Source organism: Saimiri boliviensis, chromosome 12, assembly GCF_048565385.1.
Source record: "Saimiri boliviensis isolate mSaiBol1 chromosome 12, mSaiBol1.pri, whole genome shotgun sequence".
In the NCBI taxonomy this organism is placed as follows: domain Eukaryota; kingdom Metazoa; phylum Chordata; class Mammalia; order Primates; family Cebidae; genus Saimiri; species Saimiri boliviensis.
In genome coordinates this window covers 103478684-103496937 of record NC_133460.1, presented here as the reverse complement: position 1 = coordinate 103496937, position 18254 = coordinate 103478684, and the positions used below count along the sequence as shown (strand labels likewise).

The 18254-nt window shown below is 45.5% G+C and overlaps 1 protein-coding gene across 4 annotated transcripts in view; it reads right to left on the bottom strand.

The window, feature by feature from the left end:
* Window positions 1-2053: 2053 nt before the first annotated feature.
* Window positions 2054-18254, bottom strand: part of DENND10 (DENN domain containing 10) — a 37102-nt gene continuing 20901 nt past the window's right edge. For 2 of the 4 annotated variants that reach the window (XM_039465336.2, XM_039465340.2), the window contains 5 exons: window positions 17900-18011; window positions 12655-12755; window positions 10770-10877; window positions 7592-7686; window positions 2054-3388 (listed from right to left, as the gene is read on the bottom strand). In XM_039465336.2, the coding sequence (XP_039321270.1) occupies window positions 3212-3388; window positions 7592-7686; window positions 10770-10877; window positions 12655-12755; window positions 17900-18011 (593 nt within the window). In that variant the 3' untranslated portion in view covers window positions 2054-3211. The remainder of the gene's footprint in view (window positions 3389-7591; window positions 7687-10769; window positions 10878-12654; window positions 12756-17899; window positions 18012-18254) is intronic. The other 2 variants (XM_039465337.2, XM_039465338.2) reach the window with 2 other exon arrangements.

The window sequence follows — 18254 nt, the reverse complement described above, 5'->3', positions numbered from 1 at the left end:
TGGATGTCCCAGACACCTTAAACTCAACCCATCCAAACCTGAGATCAGCTCTCCCTCCCAGTTTCAGGAATTGACACCACCTCATACCCAGGTGCAGCAGGCAGGATCCCAGGAGCACCCTCTCCCCACCTTACTCCCAGCCTATTCAGTAGACTGGGGCCCAGGACACCTAGTCTGGAACCTGCGTATGCCCACTGCTACCTCCCAGTGCAGTCCCACAGCACCCCCTGCTGGCCTGCCTGGCCCATCTGCCTACTCCCTCCAGTCTATATTCCAGCCTGCTCTTCTAAACCACACCTGCTGAACAGCTTTTTTTTTTTCTTTTGAGATGAAGTCTTGCTCTGTCACCCAGGCTGGAATGTGGAGTCCAGTGAGGTGATCCTGGCTCACTGCAATCTCCACCTGATTCAAGTGATTCTTGTGCCTCAGCCTCCTGAGTAGCTGGGACTACAGATGTGCGCCAGCCACCATACCCAGGTTTTTTTTTTTTTTTTTTTTTTTTTTAGTAGCGATGCAGTTTCACCATGTTGGCCAGGCTTGTCTTGAACTCCTGACCTCATGATCCACCTGCCTTGGCCTCTCAAAATGCTGGGATTGCAGGCATGAGCACCGCACCTGGCCTGAAAAGAAGCCTTAAATGGCTTAGTGCGTCAAGATCAAGCCCACATTCCTCACCACAGCAAGCCTTTCCCATACTCCTATCCTGCCATTCTCTCCCCTCCCTCTAAACCCCTCCAGGTCTTCACATGGGCTCTCCTCTGGGCCTTCACACAGTTATTTCCTCCGGTCTGAGTGGATGTCTGCTTATGCTTCAGGTCTGACTTTGATGTTGATCACTCCCTCTGGGAGACCTTCCAGGATTGACAGCATGGAACTGGGTGCCTAGCTGTGTGTTCCCATACAGACATTGTAACGGCTGTTTCAGGTATCGGGCCTAGCACTAGCTGCACTGCAGCAGCCTGTCTGCTGACCCTATGCCCCAAGCTGACTGCACAGCACCTCGAGAGCAGGGGCTGCTGCCTATCAGGGTAGCTCAAAATATAACACAGGGCATGGCGCAGAGTAAGTACCTCAACATTCGTGTACTGGAGGAATGTTTCTAACGCACCCTACCCCAAATTACCAAAAAATGTATCTGTGGTTTTGTTTTCCCAAGGCCAGAATGGTGGTTATTTCCAAATAACCATCATTTGGTGAGGAAAGTTTCACAACAGCCCAAAAGGACATCAGTAAATGGCTGTCTGACCACAGGCTAACACTAACCAAAATTAAAGTCAGAGAACAAGATGGGCAAGAGCTGCAGGTGGAAATTTAACCACTAACAGGTGAACAGAAATGTGAAGGCACCTTCCAAGGACGGGAGACTGACGTTACAGAGGCAGCCCAGGAAGGCGGGTGGAGGAGAGGGCTAGGTGGGAGGGAAGGGTGTGGTGAGGGATGGCTTCAACCTTTTTTTTTTTTTTTTTGAAACCGAGTCTCACTCTGTCACCCAGGCTGGAGTGCAGTGGTGCCATCTGGGCTCACTATAACCTTTGCCTACCGACTTCAAGCAATTCTCTTGCCTCAGCCTCTCGAGTAGCTGGGGCTACAGGTGTGTACCAACATGCCCAGCTAGTTTTTGTATTTTTAGTAGAGACATGGGGTTTTGCCACACTGGCCAGGCTGGCCTCAAACTCCCTACCTCAGGTGATCTGCCCTCCTTGGCCTCCCAAAGTGCTGGGATTACAGGTGTGAGCCACCGCGCCCGGCCAGCTTGAACTTTTAGACAGGTCTCTTAATAATTCTCTAGGGCCCTCACAGTTGAAAAGAGGATTTTTTTTCCCCTTCTCTGTGGAATCAGCAGAATTAGAGGGGACAATTAGTCACCCACTTAAAAGTAGTTGAATATCAAAATATTTCAATTTTATTTCTGCATCATAAATTTATAATTTGAACTGATCATTAGCTAATAGAGTAATACAAGAAAATGAGGAAGAAAAAGATATTAGTATTTTTCATTTCCATAAAGTGCAGATTTAATTTTCAATTGCTTGCCTTAGTAAACATCGTCTCATTTCAGGTCCTCCCCTGCCCTCACTCAAAAAGGGAGGGTAATATTTATTTAACAAATAGGTAAAAGCAAGAAAATGTGAAAGATCCAATAATGTTTTTTGCAAACATGTTTCCAGGTAAGATTTCCAAGGACATCAGTACTGAGTGAAAAATAATCCTCTACAATCGATATGAATGAATACACTAACAAGTACAGCATTTAGACCTCCATGCTTATTTGGCCATTTTAAGGTCTCCAGCTATGAAAAAGGTACATAACTGAACGAACAGCTTGCCTTGACATGTGGCCAAATTACTTTCATCGAAGTTGCTGGAAGCCTTTCTCTGTTTTGGCCCCTTTAAGAAGTTAATTCTCATATTCCCTTAGCAATAATAAAAGGTCACTGTCTCAGACCTACACACTTTTATAGTCAATGGGTTTCTTAGATTACCACATGAGGACTGGCACCCCTTTTCAAAAGAATATTGCTAACAGGGTTAAATGAGTGCTAATGGCTGAACATTTGCCAAATGCTTCCTTCTGCGATAGTATAAATATGGATTATTAAAGTTGTCTAATCAAGTATAAAATATATGCAAAACTCTCAAAGGCAAAATGCTCAAAGGCCAGGAAAAACTTTTTTTTTTTTTTTTTTTAAACTTTTACAAGAAAGTGCAACTGCAGGGTCTCTTGAATGATCTTCTAGACAGTTCTGCAGAAAACTAGCGGTTTGGCTCAGAATGTAGAGTTCCTCAGGAGGAATTACAGTTCTTCCTAGAAGAATACAAAGCGACATTTCAGGCAGCTTTCTGAAAGTAAACCATTAGCCTATGACCACACAGTGAGACAAACGAACGTGTCATAATGAAGGCTTTCGCATTTGTAGTGATGCACTTTTTTCCTCTTACCCCAGGACCTCTAGCCGTTTTGTAATGTTATATAAAGGAGTTACAGCACTTTCTCCAGCACTGACAGCAGGCAGGAAACTAATCAGCTAGGAGAAAATCAGAAGCGTGCTCACGTGTTTCAATGTTTTTCAGGTCAAAGCTCAAAACTTGCAAATAAATCATTAAAAATATATAAATTTCTCTGTTATTTTCAGGACTTTATGTAATTAATAGATAATCAGAGTGAAAGAGGGCTTTCTATCAGTCATCAGTGAAACATTCTGTCACACAGTCAGATTTTCAGCATTTGTTCAGCTGCTGCTAGATGATAAAGGAAGTTTTCTGTTGCTGGTGGAAATCGTTTTTGCTTTAGTGCCTCCAAATTAAGGACTCTCTTTTCTCCATCAGCCGAAACTTCTGAAAACGGTGCTAGGTTGGTAAAGATTTCTCTTGTTTTTAGAGCAATATCCTTTAATCGAACAGGAAAATATGCAACATGTTAGTATGCAAAACTTGAGTATTTAGTGTCTAGAATTCTTCCTGCTATTTTATCAGACTGTTTATAAATTATGAAAAATGAGCTCGGTGTGAATGAGCTCATGCCTGTAAGCCCAGCACTTTGGGAGACCATGGCAGGAAGACGGCTTAAGCCAGGAGTTAGAGGCTGCAGTGAGCTCTGATTATGCCACTGCACTCCAGCCTGGGCAACCCCATCTCAAAAACAAACCACTAAGAGATAACTCGTGTTTTCTATTGTTGTTTTTGAGACAGGGTCTCACTTTGTCACGCAGGTTGGAGTGCAGTGGTGCAATCATGGCTCACTGCAGCCTTGACCTCCCAGGCTCAAGTGATCCACCCACCTCAGCCTCCCGAGTAGCTGGAACTACAGGCACATGCCACCACACCAAGCTAATTTTTAAATACTTTTTGTACAGATAGGTTTTCACCATGTTGCCCAGGCTGGTCTCAAATTCCTAGGCTCAAGTGATCTGCCCACCTCGGCCTCCCAAACTGCCGGGATTATGGATATCTAAGTCATTGTGCCTAGCCTGATAATTCTTTTTAAAGAAAAATATTTGGAAAAATGAAACAAAATAACTTAGAAAAATCAATGTCATAGATTTTTTTTTCCTTTATTTTTATTTTTTAAAGATGGGGTTTTGCCATGATGGCCAGGCTGGTCTTGAACTCCTGACCTCAGGTGATCCACCCACCTAAGCCTCCCAAAGTGCCTAGGATTACAGGTGTGAGCCACTGCACCCAGCTTTTTTTTTTAAAGACGGGGTTTCACCATGTTGGTCAGGCTGGTCTTGAACTCCCAACCTCAGGTGATCCACCCGCCTTGGCCTCCAAAGTGCTTGGATTACAGGCATGAGCCACCATGCCCGGCCAATGTCATAGATTTTTAAAAATCATTTTAGCCATTTCATGAGTGTATAATTCAGTGGCATTAAGTACATCTGCAGTGCTGCACAGCCATCACCCCTCTTCCCGTACTTTCACCAGCCCAAGCAGAACTCTATCCATTAAACAAGAACCCAATTTCCTCTCACTTAGCCTCTGGTAACCTCTATTCTACTTTCTACCTCTGAATTTGTCTGCTCTAGATAGTTCGTATAAGTGGAATCATACTTTTACCCTTTAGTGTCTGGCTTATTTCATTAGCATGTTTTCAAGGTTCATCCATGTTGCAGCATCTTATCAGAATTCTATTCCTTTTTTTTCCCCACCAACAAAGCCACATTCAAAACATTCCATTCCTTTTTAAGGCTAATATTCCATTGTATAGAAAGACTACATTTTGCTTACCCATTCATCTGAAGGACACTGGGCTGCTTCTACCTTTTGGCTACTGTGAGCAACACTATTATGGATATTTCCATACAAGTACAGTCATGCACCACATAATGACATTTTGGTCAACCAGGGACCAGATATACAATGGTAACAATGGTAGACCCAAAAGATGATAATACTGTATTTTTACTGTACTTTTTTTTTTTTTGGAAACGAAGTTTCACTCTTACTGCCCAGGCGGGAGTGCAACTGTGCAATTTTGGGTCACTGCAACCTCTGCCTCCCAAGTTCAAGTGATTCTCCTGCCTCAGCCTCCCAAGTAGCTGCGATTATAGGCACCTACCACCATGCCTGGCTAATTTTGTCTTTTTAGTAGAGAGAGGGTTTCGCCATATTGGCCAGGCTGGTCTTGAACTCCTGACCTCAGGTGATCCACTCACCTCAGCCTCGAAAAGTGCTGGGATTACAGGCATGAGCCACCATGCCTGGCCAAGTCCCTGTTTTCAATTATTTTGGGTATATGCCCAGAAACAGCATTGCTAAATTACATGGTAATTCAATGTTTAACTTTTTGAGAAATGCTGCTATTGTTTTTTGAAGAAATCTCTTCTCAGAAGTCCTCTTCTGCCTGGGATAAGTAACCCAGCACCTGCCACACAGGTTTTATTCCTTTTGGGTGGCTGAGGACTCACTAAAGCGCTCATTCAAATAATGTCTTCTGGCTGGGCACAGTGGCTCACACCTGTAATGCCAGAACTTTGGGAGGCTGGGGCGAGCGGAGCACTTGAGGGCAGGAGTTTGGGACCAGCCTGGCCAACATAGTGAAACCTCATCTCTACTAAAAATACAAGATTAGCCAGGTATGGTGGCAGGCACCTGTAATCCCAGCTACTTGGGAGGCTGAGGCAGGAGAATTGTTTGAACCTGGGAGGTGGAGGTTGCAGTGAGCCAAGATCACACCACTGCACTCCAGGCTGGGCATCAGAGTGCAAAAAAAAAAAAAAAAAAAAAGGGAAAAACATCAGGTCTTTCTTGTTTGCTGACATCAGTAATTCATTCATATATTTTTGAACCCTTACAACATTCCCAGCACTTTCACTTGCCTTCCCCAAGGTCTCTCACATTATACTAAGTCATCTAGGTAGCACTTTTAGTCTGTGAACAACACAGTAATGCAGAACTCACATTTACATATTTTGCTGATATTTTAACAATATGTCTTTTCTCTAATGCTGGGGGATAGGAGGGCAAGGAGGATTCACATGGTAGGAAAGAGGTGGCCCCAGAGTCTCTAGTGTTCAGGTCCTTAGAGCAAGATCGGTCCACTCTTCCTGCTCACAGCTGGCCAGGCCACCAGCACTGCAGAGAAATGGCCTCTCTCATCTTTCCGTTGTCACGTCACCTCTTTAGAGAGCCATCCTACCCATCCCTCCAATTTTCACCTCCTCAATCCCTTGTTTCTGTCACAGCGTCTATCAAGGGTTGTAATTATCTTATCAGTTTTTATTTCCTGTGCATCTACTCCACTAAAGGACAGGCTCCATGAGGGCAGGGATTTGCTCACCACTGCATCCCCACTGCCAGTGCAATGAGCCTGACAAACAGAGCTCAAGAAACACTGAGTAGGGCAGCCGGAGCCCTCAAGGGGCCCATGGCCACCCTAAAAAAAAAAAAAAAAGAAAAAAGAAAAACACTGAGTAAATGAGAATGGATAAGTGAAGAAGGCATGAGGGGTTGGGCCGAATGAGGACAGCATGCATATCAGACATGCCCCAGGTAGGACAGGTACAGACGGGAGACAGTCCTTCCAGGCCCTCCAGCCCCAGGTTATGAGTCAGGCATCTAGAGAGGCAGGGCCCAGGAGAGGCTACGCTGGAAGTGTAGCCTTCAGGAGAGGAGCAAGGAGCTGGGGACAGGCCAAATGCAAGGAGACTGGGCAGGCTGCAGACCACCATGTGGAAAGCACAAGAAATAAAACCCATTTGCCATCCCAGTTTGGCAAGGGCAGAGCAGGTACCCACTGGTCCACATGAACACTGGCCAGCATGCCAGGTAGACCCCAGCATGAAGCTGGCTCTGCAGCATGTGGCAACAGTCACTAAGTGGGACAGGAGTCTGACTGCATGATTTCTGTTGTCCTGGGGACAAGACAGCAAAGCCAAATTCAGTTCCCCATGCTCAGCAACAACCTCCCCTTTATATTTTGTTCCTCCATGGCCAGGTGCGGTGGCTCACACCTATGATCCCAGCACTTTGGGAGGCCGAGGCGGGTGGATCACGAAGTCAAGAGATTGAGACCATCCTGGTCAACATGGTGAAACCCTGTCTCTACTAAAAATACAAAAACTAGCTGGGCATGGTGGCAAACGCCTGTAGTTCCAGCTACTCGGGAGGCTGAGGCAGGAGAATTGCCTGAACCCAGGAGGCAGAGGTTGCGGTGAGCCGAGATCACGCCATTGCACTCCAGCCTGGGTAACAAGAGTGAAACTCTATCTCAAAAAAAAAAAAAAAAAAAAAAAAAAAAAAAAAAAAAAAAAATTTGTTCCTCCAGGGAAATTCTCCTAGGAAGAAAGATTGCACTGGCTGGGCCAGAAGAGCCTTCCAGACCACTTAGTAGTTACTTTTCTCATTGCCAGCGGTCGGTATCAGCACCTGCCCATGTGCATACCTGCTCTCGAGCCCAGTAACTATCTAGATCAGGCCAGCCTGCACCTGCTTGTCCATCATCGCTGCGGCCGTCTGCAAACCCTCCTCTGAGCACCTGCCTGCTGGCCTCTCCCACAGCCCCCCCTTTGCTGATGTGCACAGCTCTGTCGCACACCACTCAGCAACACCGGGTCAGGACTTTCAATAGATCAGAAGGTGAGGGAGTTACCTGTATAACCTGGCTGTCTGATTTTTCTGGATCTTCTGCAGACTGAACAATTAGCTGACCCATTTCTTTGTGAAGTTTGCCCATTGCCATGGCCTCTGGTGAGATTAAAAGGTGTGTGAATATTTAGAAACTGACATAATAAAAACTAATCATGCCATCTCTCCAAAAACTTTAAAGACCAAACTGAGGGAATTTTCAAAAAGCAGCTGACAACCTCCCACGTGTCCATTTTATCACTAAACACAAATCCAACAGCATGCTGGGAGGAAGGCATAGTAAAATCATGATTTATACTTCTTGGCCAACATAAAAACACATTACACCAAACCAGATTTCCCCTTCACACCCACCCGGCCAGAATTTTCATTTTTCTTTCCAGGCAAAACATAATGAACAATTCTGACTATGAGTAAGTTGTGACTATAAGCCAAGAGCCTGACCTTCTAGTCCTGGTCTTTAGAGTTAAGAAATTTATCTTTTTGGTAGGAATATTGTGAAAGAAGAGTTTTCTGTCAGTTCTGCAGAAGCCAGCTGGGCATTCAGTGTGTTTAGGTTCTTAGAAGTGAGCAGCCGGGCGCGGTGGCTCAAGCCTGTAATCCCAGCACTTTGGGAGGCCGAGGCGGGTGGATCACGAGGTCGAGAGATCGAGACCATCCTGGTCAACATGGACACTTTCATTCCCTTGTGCTACTGAGACATGCTTCACAAAAGATTTTCTGGAAGGCTAAAGCAAGAAAATCGCTTGAACCCAGGAGGCAGAGGTTGCAGTGATGACACCACTGCACAGCAGCCTGGGCGACTGAGCAAGATTTCGTCTCAAAAAAAAAAAAAAAAAGATTTTCCATACTGGAGTCACATTTATACCTTGTGTAGTGATAAAAGTCTACATATTCTTTGGTACTCCTTTCTTCAAGAGGTAGAGACTTACTGCTCTCCCCTTAAGTGTTGACTAAACTTGGTGATTTGCTTCTAACAAATAGCATATGGAGGCAATAGTGGTGTGTGACTACCACGACAAGGCTATAAAAGGCACTATAGGGCCGGGCACGGTGGCTCACGCCTGTAATCCCAGCACTTTGGGAGGCTGAGGCGGGTGGATCACGAGGTCAAGAGATCAAGACCATCCTGGTCAACATGGTGAAACCCCGTCTCTACTAAAAATACAAAAAAGTAGCTGGGCATGGTGGCGCGTGCCTGTAATCCCAGCTACTCAGGAGGCTGAGGGAGGCAGAAGAACTGCCTGAACCCAGGAGGCGGAGGTTGCGTTGAGCCGAGATTGTGCCACTGCACTCCAGCCTGGGTAACAAGAGCGAAACTCCATCTCAAAAAAGGCACTATAAAAGGCTTCCTTCTCTCTCTCGGATCACTCACTCTTGAGGGAGCCAGCTATCATACGGTAAGGACACTCAAGCAGCCCTATAGAGAGGCCCATGCCAGGAGGAACTGAGGCCTCCTGCCAACAGCCATGCAAGGTGAAACTGGATGTTCTAGCCTCAGTTGAGCCTTCAGATGACTGTAGCTCTGGGATATCTTGACTGGAACTTCCTAAGCCAGAACTACCTCTAGATAAGTCATTCCTGATCCACCAAAACTGTGAGATAAATATTTGTTGTTTTAGAATATGATGGCTCAAGCCTGTAATCCCAGCACTCTGAGAGCTGAGGCCGGTGGATCACTTGAAGTTAGGAGTTCGAGATCAGCCTGCCGACATAGTGAAACTCTGTCTCAACTAAACATACAAAAACTAGACCAGGCGCAGTGGCTCACATCGGTAATCCCAGCACTTTGGGAGGCTGAGGTGGCTGGATCACCTGAGTTCAGGAGTTCAAGACCAGCCTGACCAACATGGTAGAACCCTATCTCTACTAAAAATACAAAATTAGCTAGGTGCAGTGACAGGCACCTCTAATTCTGGCTACTCGGAGAGGCTGAGGCAGGAGAATTGTTTGAACCTGGGAGGCAGAGGTTGCAGTGAGCCAAGACCACACCATTGCACTCCAGTCTGGGCAACAGAGTAAGACTCCGTCTCAAAACAAACAAGTAAACAAACAAACAAAAACAAAAATTAGCCGGGCATGGTGGTCCATGTCTGTAATCCCAACTATTTGAGAGGCTGAGCCAGGAGACTCACCTGAACCCTGGGAGGCATAGGCTGTAGTGAGACAAAATCATGCCACTGCACTCCAGCCTAGGCGACGGAGCAAGACTCCACCTCAAAAAAAAAAAAGATAGGAATATTTGTTGTTTTAAACCACTAAATTCTGTATGACTCAGAGACATTTCAAAATTAAGAAACTAAACCACAGGCCGGGCAAGGTGGCTCAGACTGTAATCCCAGCACTTTGGGAGACTGAGGTGGGTGGTTCACCTGAGGTCAGAAGTTCAAGATCACAGGCCAGGCGCGGTGGCTCATGCCTGTAATCCCAGCACTTTGGGAGGCCAAGGCGGGTGGATCACGAGGTCGAGAGATCGAGACCATCCTGGTCAACATGGTGAAACCCTGTCTCTACTAAAAATACAAAAAATTAGCTGGGCATGGTGGCGTGTGCCTGTAATCCCAGCTACTCAGGAGGCTGAGGCAGGAGAATTGCCTGAACCCAGGAGGCGGAGGTTGTGGTGAGCCGAGATTGCGCCATTGCACTCCAGCCTGGGTAACAAGAGGGAAACTCCGTCTCAAAAAAAAAAAAAAAAAGAAGTTCAAGATCAGCCTGACCAACATGGAGAAAGCCCTTACTACTAAAAATATAAAATTAGCTGGGTGTGGTGGCGTACTACACAGGCAGGAGAATCACTTGAACCCAGGAACAGAGGTTACGGTGAGTTGAGATCATGCTATTGCACTCCAAATGGGCGAAACTCTGCCTCAAAAAAAAAGAAACCACTACATTCTGAAGTGATCTGTTACGTAGCAACAGATAACACACCTTGTTTAAGAACAAAAGTAATGAAACAAGATGAACAGACTAACGTCTTAGCATATACTTTGCTGCACAGGCACCCAGTGTGTTCTGCTAACATGTCTGTCTGTAGGAATAAATGCTGTGTTCCAGACACAGAAATATCCCCTCTTCAGCAGAGTGAGTAAGCCAGCCCTCAAATACTGGTTTTAGAGAATCGGCCTAAAAATGTACAACTGTTTGGCTTATATCTTGTATCAAGAACAGAACAGAGAACAAACCTTTTGCAAGGGGAGCAATGGTAATCTCACTCTCTGCCAGATTCACAAACACATCATAGAGGTCTGGTCTGTTGCTCACCTCCAAGTCTACAAATCCAGCGATATAACCTGCATCACAAACATGACAAATCTTATTGGAGAAGGAAAAAACATGGTGAATGCATCAAAAGAATTGGGTCTAAAAGCCCATCGACTGCCCTCCTTTATTGCTTTATTCGTTCCAGAACATTAGCTGCACCCTGTGGCAGTTGGTAAGACTACATTATTATTAGCTGCCTGAAGAAATTCACACACACAACTTCAAATATTCCAAAATTATCCATCGGTGTCAAGAACAAGGCTGAAGTAGGGCATTTACTTTCCAATCATTGCTCTTGGGGTCAAAAATGACAGCTGGGGCAGAAGGTAATGAGGACTCTCTTGACTGACGCTCCCCTTTCAGGTCTTTGCCTCCAGGATATCATTCCCAAATACCTGGGTTCTCAGGGTGGAAATGGCATCATCTTTCCCTGAATTCAGATCTGATACAATACACGCTAAAGGGTTCCAGGCAACTCAGGAATTAGCAGACCTCTGGGACTGGTGTTAGGACAACGATTCCCAGATTTCTTTGATTTCAAAGAGCAATATAATTACCAAAAAAAATTATTTGAGGACTGATATGGTCTAGATCTGTGTTCCCACCCAAATCTCATGTCGAATTGTAATCCCCAGTGTTAGAGGTGGGGCCCGGTGGAAGGTGATTGGATCATGGGGATGATTTCCCATGAATGGTTTAAAACCATCCCCTTAGTGTGGTTCTCGTGATTGCGCTCTCACAAGATCTGGTTGTTTTAAGTGTATAGCACCTTCCCCACCTTCCCCCCTGCTCAGGCCATGTAAGACATGCCTGCTTCCCCCACCCTCCGCCATGATGGTAAGTTTCCTGAGGCCTCCACAGCAGAAGCCACTGTGCTTCCTGTATAGCCTGCAGAACCATGTGCCAATTCAACCTCTTTTCATGATAAATCACCTAGTATCAGTTATTTCTTTATCTTTTTTGAGACAGAGTCTCGCTGTGTTGCCCCCGTTGGAGTGCAATGGCACGATCTCAGCTCATTGCAACCTCCACTTCCTAGGTTCAAGCAATTCTCCTATCTCAGCCTCCTGAGTAGCTGGGACCACAGGCACACACCACCACACCAGGCTAATTTTTGTATTTTTAGTAAAGACAGGGTTTCACCATATTGGTCAGGCTGGTCTTGAACTCCTGACCTCAGGTGATCCACCCACCTCGGCCTCCCAAAGTGCTGGGATTACAGATGTGAGCCACCGTGCCCGGCCAAAAAAGGTAAATCCTACATGTATTTTACCACAATTTTTAAAAAAATAATAATTTTTTTAAAAAGGGCAAAAAACTGATTGCATATGCCAAAGAAATAATAAAGAATCAGTATTCCACTTAGGAATGCACACAAAATATTTTGACAACAAACAGGTAAAACTTTGGGGAACAAAAAAAGGAATGCACACAAAATAAAAACAAAAAAACTCTCTTTAAAGTGGAATAGTTCAGGCCAAGTGTGGTGGCTCACGCCTATAATCCTGGCACTTTGGGAGGCCAAGGCGGGGAGATCACCTGAGGTCGGGAGTTTGAGAGCAGCTTGACCAACATGGAGAAACCCCACCTCTACTACGCCAGGCATGGTGGTCCATGCCTGCAATCCCAGCTACTCGGGAGGCTGAGGCAGGAGAATCACTTGAACCTAGACTAGAAGGTGGAGGTTTCGGTGAACCGAGATTGTGCCACTGCACTCCAGCCTGAGCAACAAGAGTGAAACTCTGTCTTAATAAAAACAAAAATTAAACAAAAGTGGAACAGTTCCTCCCCTGGGATCCTCTTTACCTGTGCACATCTGCAGGGCTTCCAGCTCATCGGCGTTGAGGTGCACGTAAGAGTGAAGGATGGTCCAGTCCTGTCGATGCCACACCAGGGCAGGCAGAGTCCTGGGGAATCAAGGCAAGAACTCAAGTTGTTGCTGGTCCACACCTTAAAGACTCAGCCTGAGGGCTGGGCACAGTGGCTCACACCTGTAATCCCAGCACTGTGGGAGGCCAAGGTGGGTGGATCACAAGGTCAGGAGATCAATCGAGACCATCCTGGCCAGCATGGTGAAACCTCATCTCTTTAAAAAAAAAAAAGAAAGAAAAAGACTCAGCCCGCCCTTGTCCTCTTCCTGGGGAGGAAATGAAGAGGGTAGAGTCTCTAGCTAATCAGAGACAGAGGTGAGAACAAGCCCCAAATGTGCTAAACTCTGGGCTTCAAATTAAAGCAATGCAATGTTTTCTTTTTATTTGTTTATTTATTTTTGAGATGGAGTTTCACTCTTGTTGCCCAGGCTGGAATGCAATGGCATGATCTTGGCTCACTGCAACCTCCACCTCACGGGTTCAAGTGATTCTCCTGCCTCAGCCTCCCAAGTAGCTGGGACTATAGGCCCCTGCCACCACGCCTGGCTAATTTTTTTATTTTTAGTAAAGACAGGGTTTGACCATGTTGGCCAGGCTGATTTTGAACTGCCAACCTCAGGTGACCTGCCTGCCTTGGCCTCCCAACATGCTGGGATTACAGGCGTAAGCCACTGCACCCAGCATCCATGCAATGTTTTAAACTCTGCTTTTGGGGATCAGATCAGCTACAGAAAGCTCAAGGTGAAGTTTCAAAATATCCCCATGGTAGCAAGCAGTGATGCTTCTAAAGTTTTTCTCTGAACATCCCACTCTGTAGACTGCCATGGAGTGGGAGTCTGAGGGTAAAGTCGCTTCTGCGAGTAAGAAATTTCCTGGAATTCTCCCATTTATATTTAAAATTCTAGCAAAACTCGCAAACCACGTGTGTTTGTTTTCCTACAACACAGGTTTCCCTGAAAAAAACCTATGGTGGAATAATGACTGCAACAAGATGTATCAAATTTATCTGTGGCTTCATGAACCCCCTGGTGCCCTGCTGAAGATCTCAGAAGCTGTGGCTGCTCCAGTTTAAGCAGCATACATAGATGGGGGAAAGGTGATGGGACAGAAAATAGAGGCTTTTGGACCCAGAGAGGACAGGGTAAAAGTTCTGGCCCTCTCACTTAAAATCGGATGCAATCATGATCATAGCAATAATAACTTCTAAAGTGTGTCTTACAGGCTAGGTACATATTAAGCATCTTATATAAATTGTTTCCAAACTTAAAAGGTAGATATTATGATCTTCATTTTACAGATAAAGGAACACAGGCTCAGAAACATTCAGTATTTTTTGTTTTATTTTGTTTTTGAGACAGGGTCTTGCTCCGTCATCCAGGCTGGAGTGCAGTGACCTGATCATGGCTCACTACACACTCCACCTCCTGGATGCAACCGATCCTCCTACCTCAGTCTCCTGTGTAGCTGGCGCTACAGGTGCATGCCACCATGCCTGGCTAATTTTTGTATTTTTTATAGTGATGGGGTTTTGCTGTTTTGCCCAGGCTGGTCTTAACTCCTGGTCTCAAGCAATCTGCTAGCCTCAGCCTCCCAAAGTGCTGGGATTACAGGTGTAAGCCACCATGCATGGCCAACATTCAGTATCTTTTATGTGTTCACAGAGCTAATAAGTTGCCCTCCCGAGATTTTAACTCAGGACTTTCTGACTATGAAGCCTTTCTTCATTTCATTACCTTACTATCTATCCTCTGCCAACCTTAATTTTCTCATTCATAAAACAGGGTAATATTACATGCTCGCAGGGTTCTTATTATGAGTAAATTTAATGTATCTTATTATTTTTGACACAGAGTCTTACTCTGTTGCCCAGGCTGGAGTGTGGTGGCACGATCCTGGCTCGATGCAAACTCTGCCCCCTGAGTTCAAGCGATTCTCCTGCCTCAGCCTCCCGAGTAGCTCGAATTACAGGCATGCACTACCATGCCCGGCTAATTTTTTTATTTTTAGTAGAGATGGGGTTTCACCACATTGGCCAGGCTGATCTCAAAACTCCTGACATCGTGAGCCACTGTGCTTGGCCTGATTTAAGATATTTTATGAAATGCCTGGCATACAGTAAACCCAACATGAATGCTAAGTCCTCTTGCTTTTAAAAAAGGACCTAATGGCTGGGTGTGCTGGTCCATGTCCATAATCTCAGCACTTTAGGAGGTAGAGGCTGGAGAATCACTTGAGGCTAGGAGTTTGAAATTAGCCTGGGCAATAGAGTGAGACCTCAGAAACTCCCATCTCTACAAAAAATATAGATTAAAATAAAAATGGGCCGGGTGCGGTGGCTCAAGCTTGTAATCCCAGCACTTTGGGAGGCCGAGGCAGGTGGATCACGAGGTCGAGAGATCGAGACCATCCTGGTCAACATGGTGAAACCCTGTCTCTACTAAAAATACAAAAAATTAGCTGGGCATGGTGACACGTGCCTGTAATCCCAGCTACTCAGGAGGCTGAGGCAGGAGAATTGCCTGAACCCAGGAGGCGGAGGTTGCGGTGAGCCGAGATCGCGCCATTGCACTCCATCCTGGGTAACAAGAGTGAAACTCCGTCTCAAAAAAAAAAAAAAAAAAAAAAAAAAAAGAATAAAATAAAAATGAAGAAAATTTAAAAGGACCTAGTAACAAGTTAGATTTTGTACACAAAAACTTTATCTGTATGGCAGGTAGTGGGGCAGCTAGAGGGAGCAGGGCCTGGCAGGCACCTCCTGGCCCTGGGCCAACTCCCTGGCAAAAAATTAACAACAAGAAGGCTGGGCACGGTGGCTCACGCCTGTAATCCCAACACTTTGGGAGGCCAAGGCAGGTGGATCATCTGAGGTCAGGAGTTGGAGACCAGCCTGGCCAGCATGGTGAAACCCGTCTCTACTAAAAAATACATGAATTAGCTGTGTGTGGTGGCAGGTGCTTAAAATCCCAGCTACTCAGGAAGCTAAGGCAGGAGAATCACTTGAACCCAGGAGGCAGAGGCTGTAGTGAGCCAAGATCATACCATTGTACTACAGCCTGGGCAAGACAGTGAGACTCCATCTCAAACAAATATAAAAACAAAACTACAGCAAGGCCATCCAGATGTTGATAAAAAGATGTTTTAAAATAGAAAAAAAAGCGGGCCGGGCGCAGTGGCTCACGCCTGTAATCCCAGCACTTTGGGAGGCCGAGGCGGGTGGATCACGAGGTCGAGAGATCGAGATCATCCTGGTCAACATGGTGAAACCCCGTCTCTACTAAAAATACAAAAAATTAGCTGGGCATGGTGGCGCGTGCCTGTAATCCCAGCTACTCAGGAGGCTGAGGCAGGAGAATTGCCTGAATCCAGGAGGCGGAGGTTGCGGTGAGCCGAGATCGCGCCATTGCACTCCAGCCTGGGTAACAAGAGCAAAACTCCGTCTCAAAAAAGAAAAAAAAAAAATTAAAAAAATAAAAACGGCACGGTGGCTCAAGCCTGTAATCCCAGCACTTTGGGAGGCTGAGACGGGTGGATCACGAGATCAAGAGATTGAGACCATCCTGGTCAACATGGTGAAACCCCGCCTCTACTAAAAATACAAAAAATTAGCTGGGCATGGTGGCGCATGCCTGTAATCCCAGCTACTCAGGAGGCTGAGGCAGGAGAATTGCCTGAATCCAGGAGGCGGAGGTTGCGGTGAGCCGAGATCGTGCCATTGCACTCCAGCCTGGGTAACAAGAGCAAAACTCCGTCTCAAAATAAATAAATAAATAAATAAATAAATAAAAAATAAAAACAAAACAACAACAAAATCTATATGTAGCTTAGCTAGGCACAGTGGCTCATGCCTGTAATCCCAGCACTTTGGGAGGCCAAAGCATGAGGATCACTGGAGCCCAGGAGTTTGAGACCAGCCTGGGCAACACAGCAAGACCCCACCTCTACTAAAAATAAAAATAAAATTTAAAAAGTCTATATATGATCATCAAGAGACCCTTCAAAGCTGTAAATAAAAAAAAAAAAGAAAAAGAAAAAAAAATCTATATATGTACCATCAAAATAAGAGTCTTTGTCCTGCTCTCATTTTCTTTTTTTTTTTGAGACAGAGTCTCACTCTGTCCCCAGGTGCCAGGCTGGAGTGCAGTGGCATGATCTCGGCTCACTGCAACCTCCGCCTCCTGGGTTCAAGCAATTCTCCTGCCTCAGCCTCCCAAGTTGCTGGGACTACAGGCTCGCGCCACCATGCCCAGCTAATTTTTGTATTTAAGTAGAGATGGGGTTTCGCCATGTTGGCAGGATGGTCTCGATCTCTTGACCTCATGATCTGCCCGCCTTGGCCTCCCAAAGTGCTGGGATTACAGGCATAAGCCACCGTCCCCAGCCCACTCTCAAAGTTTTTAATTAAAACAAGAAAAAATAAAGAGTCTTTGATAAAATTGAACAGAAGGAACAATGTACCTAAAACGAGTCAGCAAATTATGGCCTGTCCGTGAAAATAAAGTTTCACTGACCACAGCCATGCTGAATTCATTTGCGTTTGTGTTGTCTGTGGCTATTTATTTTTTTGAAAGTGAGTCTCACTCTGTTGCCAGGCTGGAGTGCAGTGGTGTGATCTCGGCTCACTGAAACCTCAGCCTCCCAGGTTCAAGTGATTCCCCTGCCTTAGCCTCCTGAGTAGCTGAGACTACAGGAGCACGCCACCACTCCCAGCTGGCTTTTGTATTTTAGTAGAAATGGGGTTTCACCGTGTTGGCCAGGATTGTCTCCATTTCCTGACCTTGTGATCAATCCACCCGCCTCAGCCTCCCAAAGTGCTGGGATTATAGGCATGGGCCACTGCACCCAGCTATGGCTGTTTTTGTGCTACCAAGACAGTTGAGTAGTTGGGACAGTGACCATTTGGCTCACAAACTTAAAATATTTACTGTTTGGCAAGGAAAAGTTTGCTAACTCCCTGCTTTAAAATAGTCTTATTTCTTAAGTTAAAGAAGAATCTGTCCAAATCAGTGACCTTGAACTACTAGAGTCTAAACAGAAACTTCAGACCAAAGGTGGTATTTCACCTCCAGACTAACACATGCTATTTATAGCAAATGTGCAACAGAACAGAGCACACGGTAACATCTAATGCCCCAAACTGTCTGCCAACAAAGTTAATGCATTTTAATAATTAGAGATGATACCTGGTAAACTCCTGGACTGCTTCTATTTTGGGGTGATACACCACAATTCTTTTCTTTAGCATCAGTGCTGTGTGTAAGATAACAGTTTCCATTCCAAACTGAGATACGATGTCTTTAAAAAGGAGAAATCATAATGTTACTGCATTACACATCATGTAAGAAAATAAAGAATTTTTTTCTTTTTATTTTTTTGAGACCAAATCTCACTCTGTCACCCAGGCTGGAGTGTAGTGGTATGATATTGGCTTACTGCAACCTCTGCCTCCTGGGCTCAAGCGATTCTCCTGCCTAAGCTTCCCGAGTAGCTTGGGATTACAGGCATTTGCCACCACAGTAGCTAATTTTTGTATTTTTA